This window comes from Microtus pennsylvanicus, chromosome 2, assembly GCF_037038515.1.
Source record: "Microtus pennsylvanicus isolate mMicPen1 chromosome 2, mMicPen1.hap1, whole genome shotgun sequence".
Taxonomy (NCBI): Eukaryota; Metazoa; Chordata; class Mammalia; order Rodentia; family Cricetidae; genus Microtus; species Microtus pennsylvanicus.
In genome coordinates, this window is record NC_134580.1 from 70242296 (window position 1) to 70264409 (window position 22114).

The 22114-nt window shown below is 49.9% G+C and overlaps 1 protein-coding gene across 5 annotated transcripts in view; it reads right to left on the minus strand.

Moving 5' to 3' along the window:
* The window catches only part of Prdm11 (PR/SET domain 11), a 93800-nt gene that overhangs the window by 17228 nt on the left and 54458 nt on the right, over positions 1-22114 (minus strand). For 4 of the 5 annotated variants that reach the window (XM_075961480.1, XM_075961476.1, XM_075961481.1 and 1 more), the window contains exon 5: positions 11007-11074. In XM_075961480.1, the coding sequence (XP_075817595.1) occupies positions 11007-11074 (68 nt within the window). Of the gene's footprint in view, positions 1-86; positions 4016-7089; positions 7512-11006; positions 11075-22114 lie in introns of those variants that run through there. The other variant, XM_075961482.1, reaches the window with a different exon arrangement.

Consider the following 22114-nt stretch of genomic DNA (forward strand, 5'->3'; position numbering starts at 1 on the left):
ATCTCTATTTGCACACACACACACACACACACACACACACACACACACACACACTCACGGCTGATGTACCCAACAAGAGCTGGCATTTAGAAGGAGCACCCTCAGGCTTGATACAGATCACAAAGTATTTCAACATCGGATCAAAATGTGTTGAGCATCTTGCACTGGGTTGTTTTAAACTTGGCTTTTGAAATGAGATACACATGGCAACTGTGGGCGAGTCACAGCCACCCAGTCCTCTGGCGAGACATGTTTACGTGACAGAACTTTCAAGGCTCAGCACCCGTCACCTCTAATTTGATACCTTCTCTCAGCAGCACTCAGAGCTTGGCCCATTCTTACAGCCCTGTTGTCCTGATCACATGGCTGAGGACCCCAAGGTCCTCAGGAACCATCTCCTCCTTGTGGCCAAGTTCAGCTGGCTGCAAGAGGGTCTGAGTTCCCAGCTCACTCTCTTGGTGGGAGACCAGGGCAGAGGGCGCTGCTGTCTGCTTCAGACCTGGGCACCCTAGAAGCAACTGAACGGTGGCAGGCAGTGGTGGTGAGCGCAGGGGCTCTGGACTGACTCTTTCCAGAAGATAACACATTGTTTTCAGTCCTGCCTCCTCACGGCCTTGGGTATTGGACAGATAAGCCGGGGGGACAATGCTCAGGCCTCACCCACTGGGTCTTATCAAGTGTACCACATTTTCTAGCTGGGTCAGGAAATAACTGTGGGTTCTGATCCATAGAGGCATCCACTTTGTTTAATAGTACCAACACAGGCCAGGCTAGGCGAGTACAACTTCCCAGCAGAAAGGAAGTTGCTCGGGGAGACAGAAATGGGAAGAGTGGCTGAGAAGAGCCCGGGCTCTGTGATGTCTCTGGACTAGGTCCAGCCTCTGGTCACTCAGCCTCTGGAAAACACTGTCCTTATATGCTATGGGCTTCCTTCAAGGTTTCCCTTTGGGAAGCTGGCATAAGCTTCCCATGTATTTCCTCTTCCTATTGAATATGCTGGCCTCTTAGTCCCCACTGCTACCAAAAAACGAAAGCAGAAATTTCCATCTCAAATGGCTTACCGTCCCTTGGACTCTGACCTCGTTTCTGGTTTACAGCCTCTAATTTGGCCTATTCTTCCCTGAGACCAGAAGTAGAGGCCAATCAGTCACACGGATTTTGACAGTGGAGACCCAGGTCAGCTGCAGCGTTCCTTGTATCTCCTACAAACTGCGATCTCCATTTCCAAGTTATACATTCTGGCCAGGAACTTAGAGAATGGTCTGGATTCTACAGCCACATGTAGCTAAGAACCATCTAGCAAGGATATTATAGGGTACAATTTGAGGGTCCCTGCTTCAAGGAAGTTCTCTCCGTAGTTGGAGGTAAGCCAGGCTGATGGCAAATGAGAAGACTGTTTTGTGTGGGCACACTATAGTGAATGGCAGAGGAAGCCGTTCTTGTCCTCCGAGAAGTCTTGGGGCTCAACAGGCAGGGCCCTGCCCTTCATAAACGGCTATCAAGATCAATAGGGCTGCAGCTACTAAGAAGGATGTCTCATTCAGGATGCCCCCCGCTGGACAGCCAGGAGCCTCTCTAGTCTCCATCCAGAAATCATTTCTCTCCCTTGAAACACTAACACTTTGGGGAGTATCAGGTTGAATCCACTGAGTACTACGTCACTTTTGATGTGCAGGAAAACAAAGAACAGCTGACCTAGCATCCATGGATGCTTAACTGCCTTTGGCCTACAAGTCCCTGTCTTTGCTTTGTGAGGGCCAAGCATGGGTCTAGGCATGCCCATGGGGAGCTTATGAAATCCAGGGAATGCAAGGGGCACAGAGCCCTTCTCCCCACACACTTTCCCTTAAGCACTAATCCCTGTTCTGGGGGGTTGTAAGTTTCCTTGGGATGTGAAGAAAGAGAATACACACCAAAACAAAAAGATCCTGGAGCCTGGCTGTGTTCAAAGTGTGACATCCATTTAGTTTTATTGCCATCTTAACAAAAATATTTGAGAGGGCTATCTTGGGTTCCAGCATGGGTAGGCAGGGCAATTCCAGGCACTGGGCTATTACTGGACAAGGCAATGTTCAGTTTGAGGAGGCAGGAACCCCCAAAGAACCACAAATTGGGATGATGGAGCCCAGGGCCCAGGGACACGGCAGGTACCATCCATCCATTCGCCTCATGGAGGACAAACTATGGGGTGTGTTCCTAAACAGCTCTAGCAATAGCCTCAGCAGGCACTGGGTCCAGAAGGCTTCCAGCCCCACTTAGGCTCTTAGGGGAAAGAGGGTGCAAAAGGTCTGTTGGGGTCAGCCTCAGGCCAAGGAGCGAAGACAATGCCGCGCCTCAATCAGACCTAAGCTTTCACTCGGTCTCCCTCCCTAACTCTCTGACCATGCCCCCAAACAAAATATAAAGCTGGAAGTGTATACAGCTAAGTAACTACACAGCCCAAGCAAGCAGAGGCAAGGCATGCTGGGAGGTGGACTGGGCACAGCCTTACTGGGCTTTGGCCTCCTTAGGAGCCAGTGAGTAGAGAGTCTGCCTGCTGGCTCCTGAGGCCTGGGCCCTGATTTCCCCACCACTGGCTGGAGGCTTGGGGCCATGGTAGGCTGGTAGACTCATCTATCTCCATGCTGGTTCTGTTCCCTCTCCCAAGTGCAGAAGCTGAGGCAGGGGAAGAGCTTAGGTGAGAAGAATCTAGGAGCACTCTAGAATTGGCCTCTTGAAGGAAGCTGGCCAGGTCCACAGCACTGTCCCCCACTACACGATTGTGCCATTGTTGACCCCTGAGATGCATGACAATGCATGATTGGAATGACCAGCAATCGGTGATTGTAAAGACTGTTCTGGCTGCCTCTTCACTGTTCAGACGGCTCCCTGAGATGGCCTGCAGGTACAGGCTTGGGGAAAAGCTCACAGTGTGCTAAGAATGCAAGACAGTCTCCTTCCCCTCATCAGCACACCCCACGCTCTTGCTCCTTCCCTCCACAAATGGCAAGCACAGCAGCTGAGCAAGGCAGGGCAAGCACAGGGCCAAGGCCAGGCTCCACCCACCCGGCTGAGCTAGCCCCGCCCACCCATAGGCCGAACCACCTGAGAAAGCAGAATCAGGACCTGGGAGGTCAACTCTGCTGCAGCCCTGAGTTGGAAGCAAGATTCTTTGGGATGATGCCCCCTGCCCCAGCAAAGCCTGCTCCACAGGATACAGGCCATGAGGAGAGCAACCCTCTAGGCCAAGCAAGCATCAAGCAGGCAGCTTCTCTTGTATCTTGAGCATCTTCCTGAGGTAAGGGCGGACCTGTACACCCGCTGTTGCTGTTATGGCACAGGAAGCTGGACTGCACCAGGTGAGGAGATGACCATGCCCCAGGGTTATCAGTCTTGGTTCTGGACCCAAGAGATTCCCCCATCTCAAAGCCAGACACCACTGCCATTGCGCCTCCTTGTGCAAACTGGCCAGGTTATAAATTGTGCTTTCTCTTCCGAGACCTGGTAGTCCGTGTGGGGGCTGGTTCTGGGGGATCTGGTGTAGGGGCCGGCAAGGGTGCCTGAGCCTGGGGAGTAGAGCCCATGGGGGCTGCCCTTTCTGGCCCCCGCTGAGATGCCTGAGCTGCATCCCGGATCTCCATCAGCGTCTGGTACATCTGACCAACACGGCTGTTCAGTTCAGCCACAGCCTGGCTGATGACATGCATGCTGTCGGCCATGTCCTGGTGCACGGTCACCAGCTCCTGGCAGAACTGCTGGAACATTTCAATCTGGTGGGCATGGGCATGGAGGAGATGCCAGTCCAGGTCCATGGTGGCAGAGTTGGGATGAGGCTCTGGGGTCCTGCAGGCCTGGGCCTGGGGTGAGGGATGGGACAGGACCTCTGGCTTAGGGCCCAACATCTGGGTCTGACTTGAGGAAGAAGGTGAACAGAGCAGCGTGGGCCTGGCCAGGTGGGCCTCTTCCTCTGGAGGACGTAGGAGGGGCGTCCGAAGAGGCTGCTGTGAGGGCCCAGGAGCCTCCTCATCTTCATCATCTTGGAGCATACAAGGAGAGAAGGACAGATGATTACAACAGGACCAGGGCAGCCCTGGTCATGGGCCCACGCCTGCCAGCCCTTAGCCTACAGTGGTGATGCCCACGGAGAAATGCCAGCTCCTAAGAGCCTGAGGTATGGGGGGCAGACACTGGGAGAAGGGTGAGCGCAAGCTGGTCCCCTTCTTCCCCCAGCAGCAGCTACATTCCAGGGGAAAAGTCCAGTCCAAGGACTTGGAGGTCCTAGTTGCAGTGGCAGGCTGCCATCTAAAGGCTCGTGACCTTGACGTGTCATTGCATTCCACTCAAAGGAAAACTAATGACTACTCTGTTGAACCTCCGGGGCCTCTGGCTGGGCAGTTAGTTGGGCTATGAGACACCCCCCCCCCGGACCTTACAGCACAAGGAGAGCTGAAAGCACTGCCCTGTCAGAAGCCTCCCCTCTCAGTGAGCTGAGCCTCCCCTCTCTGTGAGCTCAGCCTCCCCTCTCTGTGAGCTCAGCCTCCCCTCTCTGTGAGCTGAGCCTCCCCTCTATGTGAGCTCAGCCTCCACTCTCTGTGAGCTGAGCCTCCCCTCTCAGTGAGCTGAGCCTCCCCTCTCTGTGAGCTCAGCCTCCCCTCTCTGTGAGCTCAGCCTCCCCTCTCAGTGAGCTCAGCCTCCCCTCTCTGTGAGCTGAGCCTCCACTCTATGTGAGCTCAGCCTCCCCTCTCAGTGAGCTGAGCCTCCCCTCTCTGTGAGCTGAGCCTCCCCTCTCAGTGAGCTGAGCCTCCACTCTCTGTGAGCTGAGCCTCCACTCTCTGTGAGCTCAGCCTCCCTCTCTGTGAGCTCAGCTTCTTCTCTGTGAGTTCAGCCTCCTCTCTCTGTGAGCTCAGCCTCCTCTCTCTGTGAGCTCAGCCTCCATAGTGGAGGCATTTTCAAAGTTGCCTGGGGCCACCTTGAAACCTCGCTGGAATCCTAACCTAAAACCACTGCAAGGTGATGCCAAATGGCTGTAGGTGGGAGGGAAGGGCTGGTGAGGGAATGAGCAGGGTTATGTGGGGCAAGCTACCAACCCTGCCGTCCCCCAAGGTGGGACATCATGACCCATCATGAATGCTTGATTGTGTAGAACTTGTGAGACAGACTGCTAGTCCTCCTCAATAAGGGATACAGCAGCAAGCCCTAGACCCTGAACATATACTTTCAGGTGGCCACGCTATGGGTAGATTCCCATAGCAGAAATAAAAATTGTGGCCGACTCATCTTGCTGAAAGGGGGTCTCCCTGTCTGTGGTGTGGGGCTAAAAGTCAGAGTTACCTCCCAAGAAATTACTCTTCTAGGTGGTTTCCTCCTTCCTAAGGTCCCTGGGGTCTCATGGGACTGGCACACTGAGAACCTATTGCTTCTTGAGCATGCCCAGCAAGCAGATGCCACAAAGGGTGGGAATAAGCACTCTGAGCTGCCACTACTCCCTTCCCAAGCCCTCAGGCCACTGAGGCCCTAGCCAGGCTGACAATGGTGACTATTAGTAAATATGGGGGCTCCTGTACCCAGGCTACCTCTGCTAACCTCATCATCTTTGATCTCTAGGGAATGGAGGGGTGAGTAGGGCAGGATTCAGGAAGCAGGCTTTTCTGGATGCCGCCCCCTGAGGCTTCAGCAAACCCTGGCAGACCAAGGCTCAAGTCTGGCTCAGTCTCAGGGGCACCTCTGTTTTCTGGAAGACTGTTTTCCTCAGCTGACTAACAAGGAAGCCTGCCTCATCGGGAGCACTCTTTCCTACTCCTGATGCTGACTCTGAGAGTGGCCACCTGTCCGAGGCCCCAGCCAAACAGGAAATGAGCAGAACCCATGGCAAGGGGCCAGGGAGGAAGGCAGACTCTGTGAAGCACCTTCCTGCGGGCTGCGTGCCGGCCCCCACAGCCTGCTCAAGGGCCTCCAGGGAGGAGAGCAGATGAGGGTGGGTGTGGATGTGTGAAGAGGAGGAAAGGAAGGGGTGGCGTTCTTTCTTCACAGAGGGACACCAATGGCTCCCCCTTCTGGTCAAGTAGAAAGACTGTACGAAAGTCCCAGGAAGCAAGAAGGTGGGGAAACAGGGAAAGAGAACGGGGTGGGACAGGGGCGCCAGAGAGACCATGGGGGAGCCCAGCCAGTCTCAGGTGAGCACCAGAGGCACGGACGGCAGAAAAGTAGACCCAACGCAGAAGACTGGGGTGCGGAGGACAAGGCAGACAGTCACCAGCAAGCACAGAGAAAGGCCTTTCTTTGGCCCAGCCCTTCACTTGGCTGCTGTGATAGTGCCCCTCCCCTGGCTGGCTATGCTGGGGCTTCCCTGGCTTCTGCAGTTCCTGGAACGTGCCAAGCACCTTCCTGATGTGGGCTTTGTACATGCTGTTCCCAGCCTGCTCGCCCTCCCCTCCCCTTCTCTGCGCCTCACACCAGGCCTGGTTAACTCTTCCTCACCCTTCCAATCCGTCCTCAGCCAGGCTTGGCCTGATCTATTTAACAGCTTCAGCACCTCCTGCCATGTGCTTTGCAGACCCAACACAGAAGACACTGGACCCTGCTGACTGCAGAACAGCAGGCCCCGCATGGGCCCTGGGTATCCCCTAAGTCTAAGGCTGGAAACTGGGGATGTCCTGGACTGGGTCAACCCTTATCTGTCCTCTAAGAATGTGCAATAATCTAATTCAAGCAGCCATGTCTAACCTTTGACACCGCAACACAATGAGGTCACCTACAAGTTCCTGCTCAAGGTACAAAACAAATAAACGAATAAATAGATTGTAATGTTTTAAACAAGCTTATGCTTTGGGTTAGGCCACATTCATAGCTATGTGCATGCAGCCCTCAGCCCAAAAGTTGGACGCATCTGAAGCTTTTTAGTCCTACAAGTGTCTGTGTGGGTTTTCGATGCAGCCCTGTCCTTCCTGTTCCTAAGGCAGCTTCTAACACAGACAGGATGCACAAGAAGTGGGGACAGAAGTAGGGTGCAGGCGTGTAGAGAGCTGGGGAGACAGGGAGGACTGGGACTGAAGGGAAGGGGTGAGGAAGCAAGCCCCCACACTCAGGCCGCGGACAGGCAACGATACTCACAGCTGGTAGAAGGGCTGTCGGTACCATCCAGTTCTGCACTGGGGAAGCTGTGCCCAGCCGGGGCAGTGAGCAGTGCTGACTCGATGGCCCTCTCGTGGACAGTGAGCATGATGGGATGGGCGTGGCCCCCGGCCCCTGGGCCCGACAGTGACTGCTGCATGAAGGCAAGCTTGTCCTTGGTCCTGCGCTTCATGTCATCCCATCTGTGCTTAATGTCCTTGACGGAGCGGGGAACCTGGCTGACGGAGGTGACCTTCCGAGCTATGCCTTCCCAAATCTTGTCCCTGTCGGCATGGGACAGTCGCATGGTCTCTCTTCCAAAGAGAACCGCTTCGTGACGGGTCACCTCTGTGACCAGAATGTCCAGCTCCTCCTTGGAGAATTTAGGCTTCCTCTTACGCTCCGCCAGGGGCAGCATGTTCCTTGGGTTGAATATCCCACAAAGCATAATTGGGTAAATGACCGTCAGTGAGGGTGGTCCTCCTTCCTAATCACAGGCCCCATCTGGGGAGCCAGGGAACACCACACCCTCCTACAGTGATGCCTCCTCCTCCCTCCTCAAAGGGGAGGCAGGAAAATGAGGCAGAAGGAGCCCAGCGACTGACTGCTGGGCAGGGCTACCCTACAGCACCTTGAACTGCACAGGAAGTTCAAGTTCATTGGAACTTTGCTGCCTCATTCTCCCATCCAGAGTAGGGATGCCAACCACAGTAGTTTCTGAAGACTCCATCTACGTACAAGAGCCTTAACAACTTAAGGGACTGGAAAAATGGCTCAGTGGTTAACACTGACAGCGGATTTAGAGTTTGTATCCCAGCGACCACATCAGAAAGTTCACAAATGCCTCTCATTCAAGCTCCAATGGATCTGTTGCCACCTCTGGACTCTGTGGGAATCTGTACATGTGTGCATACACACACACATATAAATACAAAAATTTTGAGAATCAAAAAAATAGCCCTACAGTGAACTGCAGTGGCCTGTGGCGTTGGCTGCTAGCGCCCACCACGTTGTAATCACAGAAAGCTTATTCTGTACTTGTGGCTCATTTCCCTTTCCCAGTGTCCCCCACATCCCTGTCCCTGTATATGTACAGAGCAAAACAAGCCCTTCTCCCTCCACCAGCTGCTCCACCAGCTCCTCCTCAAGTGGCATTCTGGGTAAGATGTGAGGTACCCATGCACATCCTCCAAGAGACATGTTACCCCTGGAAGGACACTAAGATAGCCTTGATTTTGCCAAGGCTCTTCAACCCGACCTGGTACCTGCTCTGGCTTTGGAACCCAATCTTTTCACATTGTGGTTCTACCTACCCGTCACTATAGCTTTGAAAGTTCCACCCAGGGGAAACCTGGATCCCAACCCATAGGCTTCCCAAGCCCACAGCAGGAGATCAGAGGTGCTCGGTTCCTCCAGCCTTCTTTTTCTCCCCCCAGTCAAGGGTATACTCAGGTAAAGGAAAACTGGGGGCTTCGGGAACCCGCTCAGGACAAAGTCTTGCACTCAGACAGACTTGTGACTATCCCTGTGGACCACAGGGCCTCTATAAAGCTAGGGTGAACCCTGCAGGGCCCTAATTAAGTCTCCATGGGCACTCACAGAGTCTGTGTTAGGAGATGAGATTACTGTGGAATTCCAATAATATGCTTACCTTTTACCTCAGTGCAAACCAGGAGTACCCATGCATGAAGCTCTGCCCATCTAGAATGTCTGAAAGCACTGCCAAAGGCACACATGTCTCAAGTAACCCCCGGAGGCACAAAACAGGCCTTATTACCGCACGTGGAGCACCTAACACAGAGCTTGCATAGGTTACCACTCAGAACATGAATACCTAGCCCTTGCCTGGCCCACCACTAACTTACTAAAGACATCTATCCATTGCATCACCCCCAAACCCCTGATCCGTGAGAGCACAACTAAGAGAGTCTAGAAATAAGAGCTACCAAAGGCAAGGCCACACACAAACACAGCCACTAGATCCTGGAACCTTTCCAAGACGGGATACAGTGCTAAGACCACCAAGGAGCCACTTGGAGTCAGGACACGCTAGGGGCATCAGGACAGTCATGCTAATAAGGTGGGAGGAGTGGACTCCGGCCCACTGCACCCACCCACAGCTCTGCCTGGTTCCTTGTGTGTTAAAGAAAAATCCTGGCTTGCAGGTAAAGAACCCTGGCTTGTAGGTCCAGAGACACAGGGCCACGGTCCTCACTTTTCCATGGGTGACATGACGTCGAGCAAGACTTTGCCCTGCTCTGGTCTCAGTTCATCATTGGGGCATGGCTATCAGCACAGAGCAATGGCTGTCAGCCTGAGGGGCCACAATAATCACTATAATGCAAAATTTTGATGTTCCAGATCCATCCCCAACCAAGTTATATCTGCATCCCTGGTATGGTAAACAATGGCTTAGTTGGTTGAGATGAGGCAGCATCTCCTAAGGGGCTGTGGGAAAGCTCAGAAATGGGGGAAACATGGAATAGTTCAGTTCTCTAAGCAATAGTTCCTGGATTTCTGCAAGTGACACCAGGATGTTCAGACACGCTCCTTCAGCTGGCCTGGACCTGACTGTAATGATCCACGCAAAAACCCAGACAGGGTCTGGTCTGTGCTGTCCACTGACAGCATTTCTCCAAGGCTTGTACTACTTGCCCCAGGTGCCCTCGACAAAGCCCCTCTGAAGGTTCGTGTCAAAGGCTCCTTCCTATTCCATCTGGACCCTCAGTGCACATGTCTGTGCTTCTCTACCGTTTTACGCGGTGGCAGGTGTGAGCCTGGCAAGGATGAAGAGGGCAAGGTTGGGCAGGGCTGGACTGGCCTGTTCTCAAGTACCCATCCTGTATCGGACAGAAGCAGTGCTCAGCACCAGGGATACAAGATGCTGTTGAGCTGACCGTGGTTAAGGGGCCTTTGGACAGGGGGAGAAGGTGGATAGGAATGTCCAGCCCAACTTCCTGTGCCACTTTCAGGGATAACTGGCCAGTGTGTAGAGAAGGAGGGGTGCTGATTCTACACCTGTTCAATGGCAGTGGGAACGGCTGCACCCTCAAACTGCCCTAGATGCTAGCTGCAGCTCTGAGGGCATGCAGGTGGCAGTGAGGCCACCAAGAGGGACACAGGGATCTCCTCGTGACTCTCAACTTCTAACCACCTCCTCCTCATGTCTCTGAGACATCTCCTGCTGTCCCATCAGTCCCTATAGAACTACACAGTGGCGAGGCCTCCGACCCATGATGTGACTGGGCCCCCGGGTCTGTGAAGGCCTCTCTGATTTCCCTACCACATTCAAATCCCATCACCACCAAGTGGTACTGACCCTTTTCCTAACACACACCCACACGCAGCATACAGGCCAGCTCTGAGCCTGGATCCCAACTCAGTGTAGCTATCTGAGGAGTGACCCCTGTTCAGTTCTCTGTTCTCTCTGGTTAGACTCTTAGGACCCTTCTGATATAAACTTCCAGGCCACATCCTGGGGTCAGAATAGGACCACTCTTGTCAGCAGTCAATCCTGTGTGAGTCCTGTGGGAACAGGAGCTAGAGATGGCAGGAGGCTTCACCCCCACACAACCATGCGATGGCTTTGGGGTCTTCCCTGGAGAGATGCCATGCAAGCAGCAGAAATCTGCCCCAGGTCCATCCTAGGGTGGGGCCATTCTCCTCTTCTGCAGGAATTCTACCAAGAGCCCAGAGCCTCTGTAGCCTCTAGGATGTCTGCAGCCCACTGGCCTGGCAACAGGCCCTCCACGAGAGCCTCTGATGGAATCCTGGGGGAACGGGCAATCCTCTCACACACTGCCCGCAGCAGTTCTGGAGCAGCCTGGAGAGCTCTGAGGCATGAAAGCCCAAGATGCTCCCTTGGCTCATCCCAGAGGCAGGCGAGGCCCCCTGGAGCCAGCAGGGCTGGGACTCACCTCATCCAGTTGGCCTTGGTCTCATCTGATCCATCTATGGACTTGTAGCGGTTGTTCTTGTCCACAATCTGGAAAACAGAGAGACTGTCTAGACTGTGCCATTAGGGAAGGGGCTCTTACATGCCTGGGTTCCTTCTTACCCAGGCCAGGGTCCAGCTCCATCCTCAGCTTCACCTCTTCCCGTTCTCCTACACTGTCCCCAAAACCACCCCAGATGGGGTCAAGAATCCTTGTTGTCTTCTCTCCACCAACACTCATTCTCTTAGAGACCCTGAGAAGGCCTGAGAGGAAATAGTCACATCCCATTTCAGAGTATGCACTATACTCTGAAACTCTTAGAGACCGAGAAGGCCTGAGAGGAAATAGTCACATCCCATGTGCACTATACTGATGGAATTCTGGGCAGCATGGCCCAGGAGCACCAGTCTCCACAGGTGACCAAAGCTGAATGCTGCCCTCTCTCTCTGCAGTGTCATCACTGGGCCCCAGGCCTTGTGATCTGAAAGGGTTCCTCTTTTCCCCAAAATTCAAATATTCAAGACCCTTGGAATTTGGGGTAGGGTTGTGTCCAAATGTCTGTACTCCACAATCACTCTGACTATCAAGATCCACTAAGACATGGGATTCTAGGCTGTCTTTGGCTTTCCTATTGGAGGGCAGGGGTCCTTAAAAGACATTTCTAATATAGATCTGAAGCTTGAAGGTGAAGACAGAAAGAAAGACACTCAGAAAGGAAGATTCACCAAAGAGCATGGGTGTTAGCTTCTCTAAAAATGTTTCTGGTTCTTTCTTGACCCACTTTTAAAGCAGCCTACTGTTGCTCTACTGTTGGTCTACTGTTGGTCTACTATGGATCTACTATTGGTCTACTATGGGTCCACTGTTGGTCTACTATGGGTCCACTGTTGGTCTACTATGGATCTACTATTGGTCTACTATGGGTCTATTGTCTTTGGTCTACCATGGGCCTACTGTTGTTGGTCTACTATGGGCCTACTGTCGGTCTACTATGGGTCTACTGTTGGTCTACTATAGGTCTACTGTCGTTGGTCTACTATGGGTCTACTGTTGTTGGTCTACTATGGGCCTACTGTTGTTGGTCTACTATGTGCCTACTGTCGGTCTACTATGGGTCTACTGTTGGTCTACTATGGGTCTACTGTCGGTCTACTATGGGTCTATGTTGGTCTACTATGGGCCTATGTCGGTCTACTATGGGTCTACTGTTGGTCTACTATGGGTCTACTGCTGGTCTACTGCTGGTCTACTATGGGTCTACTGTTGGTCTACTATGGGTCTACTGCTGGTCTACTATGGGTCTACTGTTGGTCTACTATGGGTCTACTGCTGGTCTACTGCTGGTCTACTATGGGTCTACTGTTGGTCTACTATGGGCCTACTGTCGGTCTACTATGGGTCTACTGTTGGTCTACTATAGGTCTACTGTCGTTGGTCTACTATGGGCCTACTGTTGTTGGTCTACTATGGACCTACTGTCGGTCTACTATGGGTCTACTGTTGGTCTACTATGGGTCTACTGTCGGTCTACTATGGGTCTATGTCGGTCTACTATGGGCCTATGTCGGTCTACTATGGGTCTACTGTTGGTCTACTATGGGTCTACTGCTGGTCTACTGCTGGTCTACTATGGGTCTACTGTTGGTCTACTATGGGTCTACTGTTGGTCTACTATGGGTCTACTGTACTCTACAATCTTCCACTTTACTCAATGCCTGCTACCATTTTGCATCGGGGTTTTTGAAGCTGAGATTATAAAATTCTCTTCACTTAATGATCACTTCCACATTTCAGTCCTGGAAAATTCTCAGCTTTTACATTTTGAGTAAGCCTCTTACTCTCTCCAATCTCTTCTGGTAGAATTTCTATTAAATAAACACAGAATAGCTCCTTCAATCCTTGGTGTCTTTAACTCTTCATAGTCTAGTCTGTCTTCAAGGAAAACTTCTCAGAACTCTATTCCAACTCACTAACTGTCTCTCTGTGCTTACTCAAGTTTCTTCCATCTATCAGAGTTTTCCTATCTTACTGCACTTACTTTTTTGATGTTTTATTTTAATTTTAATTTGTAACATTTTTGAGACAAAGCTTCTCTAATGTAGCTCAGACTGGTCTTGAACTCTCAATCCTCCTACTCAGTCTCCCGAGTGCTGGAATTACAGGCATTCACCACCAAGCCCCAGTGTCTTTGCTTCGTTTTTAATGATTAACCTTTCATTTAATAAATAGTTTTTCACTTTCCATATTATTGATTCTTTTGAAGATCTGTCTTTTTTCCATTTGTCTTTTGGATTTCACAGTGACATGTTCCTTCTTTCTTGTTTCCACACCTTAGATAAGGTATAATTAGCATATAACACAAAATTTTCTAATTGTGGAAAAATATGCTAGATCAAGGCTAGTTCCCTGAGGTCTCAGTGGAGCAGAGCAGCCTCCCAAATCCCCTGACACCAGTATTAACATTCTACCCATTGTCCTCGAAACAGAAGACCACGTGTCTGTCAACAGAAATCAGACCATGTCACTCTCCACTTCTAGTGCTATCCACTGAGCTTATGATGACATCCACACGCATGTGGTTATAACCTCACAAGCCTGTGCACCCGAGTCTGCCCACCTGTCTGACTAGCCTCAGCCTATGGTTTGAACACGAAGTGGCCTCATCAGGCTCCGGTGCTGAGCACACGGTCTCTGGCTGGCAGTGCTGTTTTAAGAGGTGCAGAGAACTCCGAGAGGAAGATCTGCTTGGAGAGAGCTAGGAAGGGTGCACCACGTGATTCCTTCATTTCTCTCCACTTCCTGTCCACCCCAAGGTGAACATTCTTCTTCACAGCTCTGACTGCCGTGTTCTGCCTCACGTCAGGCCCAGAATTAATGGAGCCAAAGACTATGAACTGGAACCTTCAAGACTATGAGCCCAAATAAATTTTCCTTTGGCTAGTTGTTTATGTCAGGCATTTTTTCATAGTAAGAAGAAAAATCACTAACTGCCCCCCTCCGCCCCTCGCTTTGCTGCAGCCTGTTCTGAGGTGCGCTCAGTCCAGCTTTCACCCACGGCCAGAACCCCTTTTCCATACCCTGAAAAGGATCATACTTACAGAGTACTTCACACACTCAGAAATGGTAAGCGGGAAACGTAGCTGGCAGCAAGAACCAGCAGAATGTCCGCTAGTCGTGTTCATCTCAGATCTTTCCCTTTGCTGGGATAGGAAGGTGACTCAGTGGGTGTATGTACTAGGACATGGGCCTGACAACTGAGTTAAAGCCCGGATCACAAATGAAGACAGGAAAGAACCAGCTCTGAGAGCTGCCCTCTGACCAAACGTCTGCACACACACATACACATACGCACACACATGCACACTCACAGGCATGCACATATGTACACATACATGCATGTGCACACACATTGCCACATGAATACAACATATACACCAAATAAATAAAAATTAAATTATAAATCCCACATACAAATCATCTCTTCCTCAAACTCCTCCACTTCCTCCCTGCCAGGGTAACCACATTCTGAAGCTAGCAGGGATTACCCCCTCACCCCTTTTTTGCCACACACACTTTCCTCTTCTATAAACAACAAGCAACATTGTTTTGCAAAAAATCTAAACAATACAATAGTCTGGTCTAGAATGTTCCCTTCAGGCTCACGCTTTGATGGTGTGGTACCCTGCTGTAGCACTATATTGTAGGGTGTGAAGACTTGTGGAGGTGGGGCCTGGCTGGCAGACTCTGGCTTCCCCCCTCCCCTGCTTTATTTTTTTAAGAACTTTATTTATTTACTATGTATACAGTGTTCTGCCTGTACACTAGAAGAGGGCACTAGATCTCATTATAGATGGTTGTGAGCCACCATGTAGTTGCTGGGAATTAAACTCAGGACCTCTGGGAGAGCAGCCAGTGCTCTTAACCTCTGAGCCATCTCTCCAGCCCTCTCCAACTCTGCTTTTATGTGAGGCATCTTCACCACACGCTCCCACCACCACAAACTCTGCCAGCCCTTCCCTACTATGATGGTCTGAAATCCCCCTGAAACCCTGGGCTAAAATAAATGTGTCTTCCTTTCCTCTTTCCTGTTGGGTACTTGATTATAGTCACTAATACTGAGAAACAGCAGTTAATGTTGGGACTCACAGAAATGGCCCCCAAATGACCATGTCCTCGTAAAAGGTTTCTGCGATGAGCTGTGACATCTGCTCCCATCTGATCTGTGGGTCTCAGACTATGCCTGCCACCTTTGTAGGCCTTCCTGATCTAGGAAACTCTCTGCTGCCACAGTTGTGGTCTCCCCTAGCATTCGCTTCATGACATCCCATTACTTCTTTCAAGACCCCAGTGACAAAGATCATTTCTGTTGATGGTATGTCTGCCAGCTGTGAGTCGGATGAGGGAGGGCCTCCCTCACCAGGTCTAAAGGGACGGAGGCAAGGCCCAGGGCTCTGCCATGCCCAGCGGCAGCCCTGCTGTCTTCCTTAGCATGTAACATGCTAAGTTAACATGGTAGTTAACATGGTGGAATCTTGGTGGATGATGGAACAAAGAACCTCTTAAGTAAAAAACAAGACAAAACCCAAAAATCTGACAGCGTTGATAGGTTAGTAAGGAAGCAACGAGTGACGGCGCCGCGCCAGCCTGCACTAACCAGGGCCCGCTGTTAGCTTGCTGAGCTTTCCTCAACCAGCTGAGACACAGACATCCTCACACTCACAAGACATCAAATTTCACATTTTCCAAAGGTAACACTCAGAACTTACAACTCCCCAGCTCTTTTACTACATTTGACTGTTATCTGTGTGGCTACAGCTTGAACCTGGAATGTTCCCCCAAAGCCCTTGAGTTAGTAACTTGGTTCTCAGCTCAGAACTACTGGAAGGCAATGGAACCTTTAAGAGGCGGGGCCTAGTGGGAGGTCTAGGGTCCTGCAGATTCCCCTTCAAGGTGCTCTGGAACACTAGTCTCTTCCCAGGGGCTTGCTATGTAACAGCTTACTCCTCCCCCTCCCCGTGCTCCCCATTTATAATGGAGCCCCAAAGCAAAGCAGTCAAGTGCTGGGGATTAAACAGCTGAAACTATGAGCCCGTTCCCAACACTTAACTGGCTCACACATTCTATTCCAGCAGGAGGCACTGGGGATGCAGCACTGCAGCGGGTCCCTTAACTAACACATGTAAGGCCTTGGGTTCCGTTCCCAGTACCACACACTCACACACTCGGACTTTGCTGGAGTAATCAAAACTAACTGTCACGAACTCTCTGTGCAGAGAAGTACCACATTTGAAGCATCCTTCCCAACTCAGCATTCAAGATGGAAAAGCTGGGAGCAAGGCAAGTCAGGAGCTTTGTCACTCCAGAAACCAGTATGCATGCCCCACCATCACCAGCAGGTGGGCACGAGCACACAGCTATGGCTGTGCTTACAGGATCAGAGGACCCGAGCGACATTCTGTAAACATTCAAGGCAGCTGTACCGCTATTGAAGGAGAGAGAAGTGGGGGTGTTTCTCCTTGGTCTGCATATAAGCCTAACCAGTCACTGTGTTTTAACAATCTCAGAAACAGGACGCTGGGAAGATGAAACAACATGAAGACCCGAGTTCAATCTTCAGAATCCAAATAAAAAAAGCTGGCCACAGTGATGTAACCTTGTAGTCCTGACACTGCAGAGATGGACACGAGAGAATCTGTGGGGCTTGCTGGCCAGCCAGTCTAGCCAATCCACAAGCCTCAGGCCAGCAAGAAACCTTGCTTTAAAAACAAACCAACAAAAATCAAATGGACCTCTAATGAATGACACCCAAGGTTGAATTCTGACCCCTACACACATGAACATATTTACCTGCACACAGGGACACGTGCAAACACACACAATTTAAGACAAAAAGGCCAGACACGTTGCAGCTCAGACTTCCTCTCCTCCACAATCTCCCCAGATGGCAGATGCCCTAGCATGCAGGGACCTCCATGGAGTGGCACGAAGTCCGGTCCTTATGCCAACACTGCATGCTTACATCACAGATCCCAGTGGTATGAAATCTCAGCTCACAGTTTAGGAGCTTCGTGTGTGGCCTCGAACAGGTGTTTCACTGGGCAGACCTCAGTCTTCTCTGGACAACCAGTGAAAACCCAGCCTGCAGCCTGCAGCCTTGCAGCCTTGAGCACACAGAAGGCATGAGGTCAGTGGCTGTCAGCATCATGACTGTCACTGCCATTAAGGAAAAAACTAAATGGTCCTTGTTAATTCAAAAAGGAATTAACGACAAGGGGGTGGCGTCTGCTGGACAACACAGAGTGGTACTAATGACCTTTCTGTCCCTTACAGCGTCAACAGAGCAGAAGGATATAGCTGGGCTGGGACCAAAGTGGTGAAGCCTCCATGGCTGGTTCAGGCCTCAAGGTTTTCCTTCATTTAGCTTTACAACAATTCAGGATTTTCTTGATTCAAGAACTCAATCATTCAGCAAATTCCATCAGGAGAGCAGCTAAAGTACCAAACTCTAGGGATAAAGTGATGAGGACGGTGGTCTCAGTCACTGTTCTACTGATATGAAGAGACACCACAACCAAGGCAATTCTTATAAATGGGACGCATTTAACTGGGGGCTTATTGTTTCAGAAGTTTAATCCATTATCATCATGATAGGGAGCATGGTGGCATGCAGGCACGTGCTGGAGCAGTAGATGACAGCTATGTCCTGATTCACAGGCAGAGGGGAAGAGAGAGAGAGAGAGAGAGAGAGAGAGAGAGAGAGAGAGAGAGAAACAGTGGGCTTGGCGTGGCCTTTTGAAACCCCAAAGTCCACCTCTTTCCTGCAACAAAACACACTTCCTAATCAATCTAGTCCTTTCAAACAGTGCCACTCCTGGGGACTAAGCATTCAAATATATGAGCCTATAGGGGCCATTCTTTTTCAAACCACCACATTCTACTCCCCATCCCCCACATGCTTGTAGTCATATCATAATGCAGGAATACACTCAGTCCAACTTCTAAAGTCCCCACAACCTATCAGTCTCAACACTGTTTAAAAGTCCAAAGCTCTTCTGAGACTTACGACAATTTCTTAATTGTAATGCCCCATAAAATCAAAATCAAAAAGATCACGAACTTCCAACATACAACGACACATGATATACATTGCCATTCCAAAGGGCAGGAAAGGGAGCATAGTAAAAAAATGCTGGACCAAAGAAAGACCAAAACCCAGCAGGACAAACTACAAATTCTGTATCTCTGTGTCTGATATTAAAGCACTCTTCAAATGTTGACTACCACACACTTTTCTCTCTTAGGCTGGTCCACATGCGGTCTGCAGTTTTCCTCGGCAAGTATCCCGTCCAACATCTTGGAGTCTGTTGTTGATGGCTTCCTTCACTGCTAAAGCTTTCTTTAATCCTTATCACAGGTTAGAACCTTAGCTGGGTGGAGTCTCGTTCTGAGGCTGACTTTACTTCTGACAACAGGCTTTTCTTTATTTTTATCTCCCTGAGCACAGGATTTGACTCCAACATTACATTTGTGTTGCTTTTTGTCCAGCTTGCTTCTTCTCATAACAGGTCTAAATAAATGACTACTAATAGCTACAACACAATCAAGACTAGGCTGTCTTAAAACCTCCTCTGCCAGGTCCACTGATCCAAAACTCTTCAACTTAGCCTCAGGCAGATTTTCAGGACAAGAATAAAAAGTAGCCACAGTCTTGCCAAAATACCACAGGAATAGTCTCTAGACTGCTTACTGATGCTCTTCATCTCTGAAACCTCTCGATTTGGGGCTCCACAGTACAAATTACTCCCAGCACTGTCTTCTATGCTCCTCCTAGGATGGCCCTTTAAGTTCCCCCAACTCCACTTAAAGCATCCAACGGCCCTCCTAGTCCAAAGTCCCAAAGTCTTCTATATTCCTCCAACAAACAGTATCATCAGGCCTGTCACAGCAATGCCCCAGTCTCTGGTACCAACTTCTGTCTTAGTCACTGTGCTGTAGCTCTAGAGACACCATGACTAACGCAGCTCTTATAATAGGGAGCATTTAATTGGGGACTTGCTTACAGTTTCAGTTTAGTCCACTGTCATCATTCCAATAAGCAATGAGTACTTCCTTTTACTGCTCTAAATCTGCTGCTTATCAGATTCCTTTTTATAAAAACGTCTTACTAAAGCCTGACTGGCACACCCACTGGTGTGCATGTCTAAAAGACAGCTCTTGATGCATCTGGGAAGAAGGACATACCACAAGACATCAGCACAGCCCGTGCCCATTGCCTAGGGTTCTTGCTGCTTCTGCCTTAATGGTCATTGTTACTGTGACTCCACCAAGTGTCCACACTGCCCTCGGCAGCTCTGACACAGCACTGTGTAGTTCAGGCTCTGAGCTCTGTGATAACTCAAGGACCTTATATGATAAGCACCTGTGATAACTCAAGGTCTTATATGATAAGCACCTGGCACACTCTGACAGTGCTTTGCTTCCCTGGGTTCCAGCTCTCAGCAACTGTCTGCCTTTCTGTCTCTGCCTCTGGGAGTTTGGTGATTTCAGATTCTTCCTAGAACTGCCACCAGTTTCTTTGCTTCTGTGCATTCACTGCCATAAACAACAGTATGCCCTTTTTAAAAAAATACTTAATAGGGACATACCTCAAGATCCAGCTATGCCACTTTGGGCTTATACCCAAAGGATGCTCCATCCTATCACAAGGGCACTTGCTCAACTATGTTCACAGAAGCTTTATTCATAAAAAACAGAAACTGGAAACAACCTAGATGTCCTTCTACCAAAGAATGGATAAAGAAAAAATTGTACATTTACACAATGAGTATTATTCAGCTCCTAAAAACAATGACATCATGAAATTTGCAGGCAAATTGATAGAATTAGATAAAATCATTCTGAGTGAGGTAACTCAGACCCAGAAAGACAAACATGGTATGCACTCACTTGTAAGTGGACCTTAGCCATAAAGTAAAAGAAAATCAGGCTATAATCCATACACCTAGAGAATCTAAGTAACAAGGAGGGATTAAAGGGTGGGTGCATGGATCTCCTTGGGAAGAGAAAACAAAATAGTTTTGTGGATGGACTTGAGGTGGGTGAGGTTGGGAACAGGAGGAATGAACTGGGGGGAGAAAATATTGGGAGAAACTACTGGAACTGGGAGGCATTTGGGGGCGAGGTGGAAATCTAGTGTGATGGAAACTCCATGGAATCTACGAGAGTAACCCTATGAAATACTCCTAGTAATGGGGAACACAGAGTAACCCTATGAAATACTCCTAGTAATGGGGGACACAGAGTAACCCTATGAAATACTCCTAGTAATGGGGGACACAGAGTAACCCTATGAAATACTCCTAGTAATGGGGGACACAGAGTAACCCTATGAAATGCTCCTAGTAATGGGGGACACAGACCCTGAATTGGACAGCTTCTGTAACCACGCAAGGCCTCAAGTTGAGGGATTGCAACATCAACCCAGCCATAAAACCTTCAACCTAGTTTGCCCTGCTGCAGAGTGCTCTAGGACTGGAGCCTAGCAGAATCATCAGAGACCAGAGAGACTTCATCCAGCAACTGATGGGAGCAGGCCCAGAGAACCATAGCCAAATATTAGGTGGCACTTGGGGAGTCCTGTAGGGGGGGAGGAAGGATCAGAGGGACCAGAAGGCCAGAGCCACCATGAAAACATGGCCCACAGAATCAAATGACCAGAACTCATGGGGGTTTGCAGAGTTCGGAGAACCTGCATGGTTCTCTACGTATATGTTATGGCTGAGTAGCTTGGTGTTCTTGTGGGATTTCTACAGGGAGAGTGGGGGCAGTTGCTGACACTTTTGCCTGTTTATGACACTCTTTTCCTCCTACAGGTTTGTCTGGTCCAGCCTTGATTTGATGGTATGCATCTCATCTTATTGTAGCACATTGTGCCATGTTTGGTTGATGTCCCTGGGAGGCTGCTCTTTTCTGAGGGGAGGCAGAGGGGGCATAGATCTAGGGGGAAGGGGAGAGAGGGAGAAGAAGGGAGGAGGAGGGGAGGGAGGAAAAACTGTGGACAGGATGTGATGTGGGATGTCCTTCTTTATATGTGTTGATTTATTGGTTGATGAATAAAACTGTTTTGGCCAATGGCTTATCAGAGTAAAGTCAGGCAGGAAATAGAGAAAGTAGGTGGAGTCAAGCAGACACCAGCCAGTCACTGAGGAAAGAAGACATGTAGAAAATGAGGTAACACCACAGCTACGTGGTAATACATAGACTAATAGAAATGGATTAATTTAAGATGTGAGAGCTAGCTAGAGGTATGCCTGAGCCATCGGCCAAATAGTGTTGTAATTAATATAGTTTTGTGTTATAATTCGGGTTTGGATGGCCAGGAAATGAAAGAGTAGTCTCTGTTTACAGGTGCCCAGGCAGATCCTTCTTGTTGGCAAAGATGAGGATTATGGTGTCCCTCATCTCTTGGTTACTGAGAATGTGGTGCACCTAGGATGTAATATATGAGAGAATAATCAAAAATTAAATAATAATAATAAAAGCCCTGGAGAGGTGGCAAATGAAGCCTGTTTGCACCTAGATCTTACAACCAAGTCCAATATATTCACACTCTCTAGCCCTTCCCCAAACCATGTGAAGTTGGCCGAAGACAGTCACCTATCACCCGGCCCACTGGGCTTCAATACTCATAACTTCAGGGTATCTACAAGGCTGTGTGCTTGTTTCATACATGGAAGCTCGACACAGACAGAAAGGACGACAGACTCGAAGCCACACTTCCATCCAGATGAAGAGCCAGGACCTGAACTGTTCTGAGCCCTCTGGCCACTCTACACAGAACGTCCCCTTGAGAGACCCATGGTTCTGCCAGGGAAAGGCACCCGACCCCACTGAATCAGTCTCAGGGCCAACTATCCACCCCTTCTTCAGGGTGAGGAGTGGGCTCCTGGGGAAGCAAGTTCCTACAGTTGACCTGAGGACTGGCAAAGATGGTTTGGAGCAGGAAGGACCTTGAGCAAGGATGGAAAGAGATCTAGAAGAAGCTGCCTGTCCTAGAAGTAACAGAAGAGGAAAAGCAAAAGTGAATGTGG